The sequence below is a fragment of the Simochromis diagramma genome, unplaced genomic scaffold (assembly GCF_900408965.1).
Source record: "Simochromis diagramma unplaced genomic scaffold, fSimDia1.1 OVJJ01000176.1, whole genome shotgun sequence".
In the NCBI taxonomy this organism is placed as follows: Eukaryota; Metazoa; Chordata; class Actinopteri; order Cichliformes; family Cichlidae; genus Simochromis; species Simochromis diagramma.
The window spans coordinates 6184551-6191174 of NW_024386892.1; the positions used below are offsets into that span (position 1 = coordinate 6184551).

Consider the following 6624-nt stretch of genomic DNA (forward strand, 5'->3'; position numbering starts at 1 on the left):
CACCGCTCTGCAAGTATCTATCCACAGCACGCTGTCCCTGACAGGCAAAGTAACTAACATTGATAATCTCGTTATAATTTAATGATTCTGCTAGGGAAACGTGTTCCTGGTATACATGTGGGTGTTACTGTGACACATACCACCCAGATAAATAATATCACACTTGTTCACATGATCATAAGGTCTTCACCCAGCCCTGAGTCCAAATTAGTATCCCACAATATGTGTGAGGTATTCTCCTCCTCGCTCATTTTAAAGTAACAGAAACAGAAGATGTGCTGCCAACATCCCCACATCTACACCACAGCACACTAAGAAAACTCGCCATAAAGGTCTTGTATCTATCTCCAAAGGGTCAGGGTTATTTTGGTGACACGAGGGGGACCTGTGCTTTTTTAGACGGGAGGTTTTATTACGGTGGCCGTTTGGTTTATATTGATGTTACAGGTTAAAACTGCTATTAAAGATTTTCTTTGAGATACAGTATCGCACAAAGAGAACCTATAACTTGTGTCGGTGATGAAAGCTCAAACTGTTCTGCCCTTTCATTTGATACGACAATTTCATTCAAGACCACAAGGCAATCGGCAAGTTATCATATCATCACCAATTCTAATCTGACCCAGCTGAAAGTCTCTGACCTCCATCTGACAGTGATTGCCACAGCAATCCTTCCTGCCTTCTTTGTAAACTCCTGTTCTTTGTAGTTCCTTTGAGGCTGAAATGGGATCGTTGCTTATCTGGTGGCTTTTAAAGTTCACTGTAAATGTCATTGTACAATAATAAGGCACTGTTATGCACTGGACTGACATTTAATAGAGGCAGGGCCAGGTCTTGGGGAGATGACCCAGCCGTTAGCTTGCAGCTTTATTAGCCAAAGACCGCTGGTGAAGTCCTGTATACACATACTAGCACGTGGTGCACATGCAAATTTAAGCACGCACACACACTTCTACTTTTTAACTTTCCACGGTGGCATTTTACTTATAAAAACAACCTTTTCATGGTTTAGTGTGCCACACCAAATGAATGCTGAAGACATTTTAAACATTGTGAACATGAGTATGTAGGCATAATATTAACAAAATAAAATAAAAATAAGCAAAAGTTGAGGCATTTGCATTTCCTCCTAAATTCCTCTGCAATGCCACCTGCATATTGTGAACATAATCTTTCTGGGACATCTCAGAACCACGCTGAGCTCATTTTCTCCAATCTCTGTCTACCTGTCTAACAGGACCCTCAGATAGATGGTCCAAGTACCTCCAACGCCATCCTGAGAAACTCGGCTGCCTCCAGACGGCCTGAGGGCCTGGCCTCCCTGCTGCCCCCGCTGTTCTGGCTGTGGTACTGCAGCCTGCCGGTGCTTTCCTGGCAAGGCAATTTGTAGCTGCGTCACTTCCCAGCAACAAACAGACTGACAAACACATTTGTATAAAAGAAGAAGACAAACAAGGAATTATATCCTTTCTTTTCAGTTAGACCTGTTGTACTTTTTTCTCTTGGATTCTGTCTTTTAATTCCTGCTTTGATTTGTTGTTTTTTTTTAAATGAATTTTTGAAAAGCTTTGTTGTTTCTTTCTTCTCTTTTTTTTTTTAGCATTGCTGCTGTGTGCTAAAACAGTGATCTGCTATACATGTTAATTCAAGTTTTGACTGTGTGCTCACGTTGGGTTAGTCGGAGAAAGGGGTGATTTAAAACGGCTTCGTACCCCGCTCACTTGGGCAGAGATGAGAAAATACTGGAGGACTACATTCCAATAAACCACAGCATGTGACTGTTGGAACGCAATGTAAACGAACATCAATTTTCAGAGTTGTCTGATCAGTTTTCACCCATGTCTGTTTGTGTGTTGAGGCTATAGGTGGGATCTTTCGCTTAAAAGTCACAGTGAGTTCAGTAATGGCTACATATTATCACTTGGGCAGCCTTTTAGGTGTTACTCCATCTCCTCTGTGGTTTGTGTCTGTTTTGATAATGGCGTGATCTGGTATTTTACATTTTTATGAGCTGAATTAAATGTCACTTGACGAAAAAAAGTAATTTTCTTTTTTTAGGACAAAATACATTAACTTAAAACGTCAGAGAAGTTTAGCGCCCAAACTGTTTTTATTGTAGCTCATACTGAACACAGATTGCCGCTGGCAGAAGCACACAGGCAAAGTCCCACAAACACTTGATGCACATTTTCACACAGTCAGACAGAAACACACAGCAACACACTCGGTCCGAGGCTTTCGGCTCCCTTTCTTCACTTTATAAAACGGCGTGTTGCTCAGCGATCACAGGTCGGGACGCTGCTGTGGACGGCTGAATCCACTCCACTCGTTAGTGATTGTACATACTTGCAATTGTCCAAACCATGTTTAATGTTTCTTTTGGAGAAGGTAAGACAGAAGCTGCTAAAGTTTTACCTGAATTTTCCTTTTTGCTTAGATGAACGCCACTGCATCGAGCCCACAAAAACCAGAGCTGACAAAAAAGCAGGCTTGCTGCTGTAGAGTGTAATCAGCACTAACTCATGCATCCATCAGTACATCGTCTTCTGTCACTTCTGTGTTACAACTTATTGCCTCAATTGTAAAACTGTCAAAGCATGTTCAGAGAGCAAATGTTAAATTTAAGCTGACCATTTGCTAAACCCCATAAGCCGTAGTCACTGTTGCTAATTAATTCCAGTATGGTGAGTTTCAAATGACATAAAAGAGGCAGAGTTTCCTCTTCATTTTAAGTAGCAAAGATCTGTCACAGATACTTTATAATCTCTAACTAACAAGCTTATTTACATAATTAACATTTACTGGTTAGAGAACGAGAACCTCAAATGAGGGTTTTTGTTGTACATTTGCAGGCTACACGCCAACTCTGCTTCCTAATATAAGCTGTGCTGTTTGCCTGAAATATGCTAGATGTTTGCTAGCCTTCACCTCAGCTAATTCAGGTCACTGAACTTGACCCCTCGGCCATATTCTTGGTGGTGTTACCTTTTGGAGCATTTCTAGTGTGATCACTTATTAAACAAGATTCCTGTGTGGTTAATTTGGCCAATAGTTTGTCCACTAACTCTGTGCTCCAGTTTTAATAACGGAAGTTCTCATCTTTTAGTTGTATATTACTTGAATATTATCAACAGGTATATGTGTCTGTGCAGTGTGACAGTTCAGTCTGTGGGTGCACCTTCCTAAGAAAACTTGTTAGTGTTAGCTAACAGCTTAGCACTTGACTCTGTGGTCCTAATCTGTCATTTCTAGTTCCAAAAACAAACAAATACATAACAAGAAAGTATCCAAAGTTCAGTACAAGCTGCTTTAAAACAAGACGCACACACAATAGACAGCCTGTTGTGGTTCCAGGGAAACCGTGAGCATGCATTTAGCAGACGTGGAAATACAAATTATTTTGTTCTAATATGTCATCATTAGAAACTTGGAAAACTAGAAACAGTTTTGAGAATGAGATTTAACTTTGGTAAATGTTCCGTGGATGATGCTCCTGAGGGCAAAGAGTCCTGATCTGACAGTGTTAGTTGTTAATAACCTGATAATTTTCTAATTTGAATTATAAAGAATATCAACTTAAGAGTTGATTTAGGTATTTGAAATGGAACGTTAGCGTCAAGAGATGATACCACCCTTCCTACTTTTCAAATATTGTTAAATTGCTCTTTGTGACGAACACCACTTTGTCATATTGAACAGACTTCAAAGCTTGACACCTTAAGCACAGGCAGGAGTTTAGCAAATGGTTACTTTTGTCTTCTGATCTATATGGAAATCATTAATGGTTTTGTGCGTCTACTTTGGATGACTACTGGAAAAAATTAAAAAAGGAAAAACACGGCATTGTGGCATCATTTTTCCAGCTTTTCCATTGGAGGCAAATAAAATCTTAGCTTTTAATTTTGACAGATTTCTCTGTGATCGGGATACTTACACACATCTCTGTGGCATGTTAAGCACTAGCCACTGACAAGATACTCATCACTCGCTGCTTAGGTTTATGTCGCTTCTCAAAACACAACTAATGTATAGTAGAACTTTAATGTTATTTACCGAGCATAAACATGGTATATGCACTGTATGTACTTGGCTGGAACTATGAATTGGACAAATAAATGTCTGATAATATTCTATTTCAGAGCATTGTGAGCTATTTTGACATTCAGATACAACATAGAGTACATTGAATAAGCCAGAATATTGTTTTTTATAACAACTTAAATGTATATTTCTCTCAGTATGTACATGATTATGGAATATTATTGCATCTGAGGCAGAGGATATCATTATAACTCTCTTACTGTACCTTAAAAACAGCTGTATTTCCTAAGCATACTGTTTTGTACCATAGCCCCATTTATGACGTTGCTAAAATGCAGTGTTGACAGGTTTTTCTTTGTTTGTTTGTTGTTTGGATAAAAATTACACTTATTTTTCTATCTTTTACTAATTTGTGCTCTTTTGATGAGTTGAAGTTAATGAGATGGACCTGCTAAAGATTTAAATGGTTATTTTTTTTATGCTGAAGTTAAGGAAGACAGAAAACTCATTGCATGGTGTTAGAAATCAATATTTAAGGACAAATATATTCCGGACCATGCTTTGGAAGGATTTTTTTAATGGTGTGTTTGAAGATGGTTGGGGACGTGGGATGATTTCCACAAACTGAATGTCTGTTTGGATGGAAAGTTAAAGAGAAATCTTATTAGTTGTTGTTGTTTTACAAAAAGCCCTGCCCAGGACTGATTGCATTTCTAAGAACTGTGTCTTAGAGTATGTGTGATCATTTTATATTTGAATCCCAGAGCCGTGTCTTCGTGGTCTTTGGAATATGAGAGTGACTCAGTGCTTTCTGATCACAGAAGGCCTCAAAACTGGGGACACTTCCTCACAATGAAAGGATCCCCACTTTTGGACCAAACAAACAGTAGAGATGGTAAAAATATTTGCTGTCCTTCACAGTCCCATTTGTTCTTTTGAAATACCAGAAATACCAGCTTTTTTTGATTTTGAGTTTGCAGACTCCCTTAGCTATGTGGCATCATCAACTTCTTAGCTTGTGAAAATGTAAAATCTGTTGTACAAAAAGTTATAATTAAAAACTGTTAAATCACCCAGACTGCTTGTATGTGATGTTATTTCACTGTGGAAACATGAAAGGTAGGCACCGGGCCCGTGGGAAAGGCAGGTGAGGTGGGCAGGATTAAAGAAACATTGAGGCCGTGTGAGGTGATCCAGAGAGGCCGATAAGATCATGTGTGTTAATGCAGCTGACCCTGGGTTACCAAGCCAGAGGAAACCCAAAGATAAAGTAAGAGTCATCTGAGGTTTCGCACAATTTTTTAGCTTTGACCAACTGGTGTGAGGAGGAGGGGTCACAGCAGACCGAGTGAGCACACAGCAATACTATATTATCCGAGGCGCCGTGCTGAGAAACAGAACCGCGGGGAACAAAAGGGTACACGCATCCCAGAGACCTTTGTGGCAGGTGCTGGACTTTAAGAAAAACTTTCAAAGAAAGAAGGCAAGATCCATACTCCTGTAGATATTTTTTTTTGTACAGATAATGTGCAGCATTTTGATCAATTACATCTTATTTAGGTATATATAAGCTCTAAGCACAAAATCTTGAGTCTACGACACCAGAGCCTCCATTCAACGGCTTTGGGGGCCATTATTTATTTTAAATAATTTAATGACCAGAAGTATGGTTCACATGCCGAGACTTGGACTTTTTGGCTTTTTTTTTTTTTTGGCGTTTTTAAGCAAGGAAATATTCATGTCAACTGCACTTAATAATCCTTAAGGAGTCATTAATATGTGGGTTGGACTCAAGCACCTGGCTCGAGTGGTCTTATTGCTGATTTTCTGGAAACACTTGAGTGTAACGTTAACTGCATAAAGAAATTACCTTGCTCTGTTAAAATTTCCCTACCAAGAAAACACTTTAGAAAAAGCACAAAAAAACTGACCTACTGCACTGTGAGGCCAAACTTCCTCCAGCATTTCACTTTTTGTCTATCCCTCCTCATTTCCACCTCCTTTCTGAATCGGTTTTCACGAAAGGTTTCCAAATACTTAGTGCTTTGGAGCACTTCTGTAGCAGAGATTCAGAAAGTGGGCTGAAAAACTCCTTCGAACAGGTAAATACTGGCCCTCGAGCTCCCAGTTATGGCTAAATGTGTCATAAAAATGGAGTTGATAGTTGGCATTGGGCACATCTGCAGATGCATTTTAAGCAATATGAATAAAACATTATTGTATAATAGAAAAGCACGATGGGGGAAATTGTTGTGTGCATCGTCATCAAATGTCATCAAATTAGTCTGACATTTGAGTTTACTTTCTCTTCCATTAAGTGAACTGCACATCCTCACCCATTAATACCAAGCACTGTGTTAAGCGTTTGCAGTTGGAAACCCATTAGCCAAGAATTTGTTAATTTGGGGAAGTGAACATAAATGCCACATCACTTAATGCAACAAGCTGCAAAAAATATCTGACTCACAGTATTTTTAATGCCTAAAATAAGGTGATCCGTGGAAAGTAACCAGCTACAGCTTGAGATGGACTGGTGTTTCCAGGTGTTTTGTTGCTGCTTATTCTTTAAAGACATCGTTCTCT

At 39.2% G+C, this 6624-nt stretch overlaps 1 protein-coding gene across 2 annotated transcripts in view; it reads left to right on the forward strand.

Moving 5' to 3' along the window:
* The window catches only part of gfra1a (gdnf family receptor alpha 1a), a 97440-nt gene extending 92321 nt beyond the window's left edge, over window positions 1–5119 (forward strand). For both annotated transcript variants that reach the window (XM_040034077.1, XM_040034078.1), the window contains one exon: window positions 1238–5119. In XM_040034077.1, coding sequence (XP_039890011.1) covers window positions 1238–1390 — 153 coding nt within the window. In that variant the 3' untranslated portion in view covers window positions 1391–5119. The remainder of the gene's footprint in view (window positions 1–1237) is intronic.
* Window positions 5120–6624: the final 1505 nt, after the last annotated feature.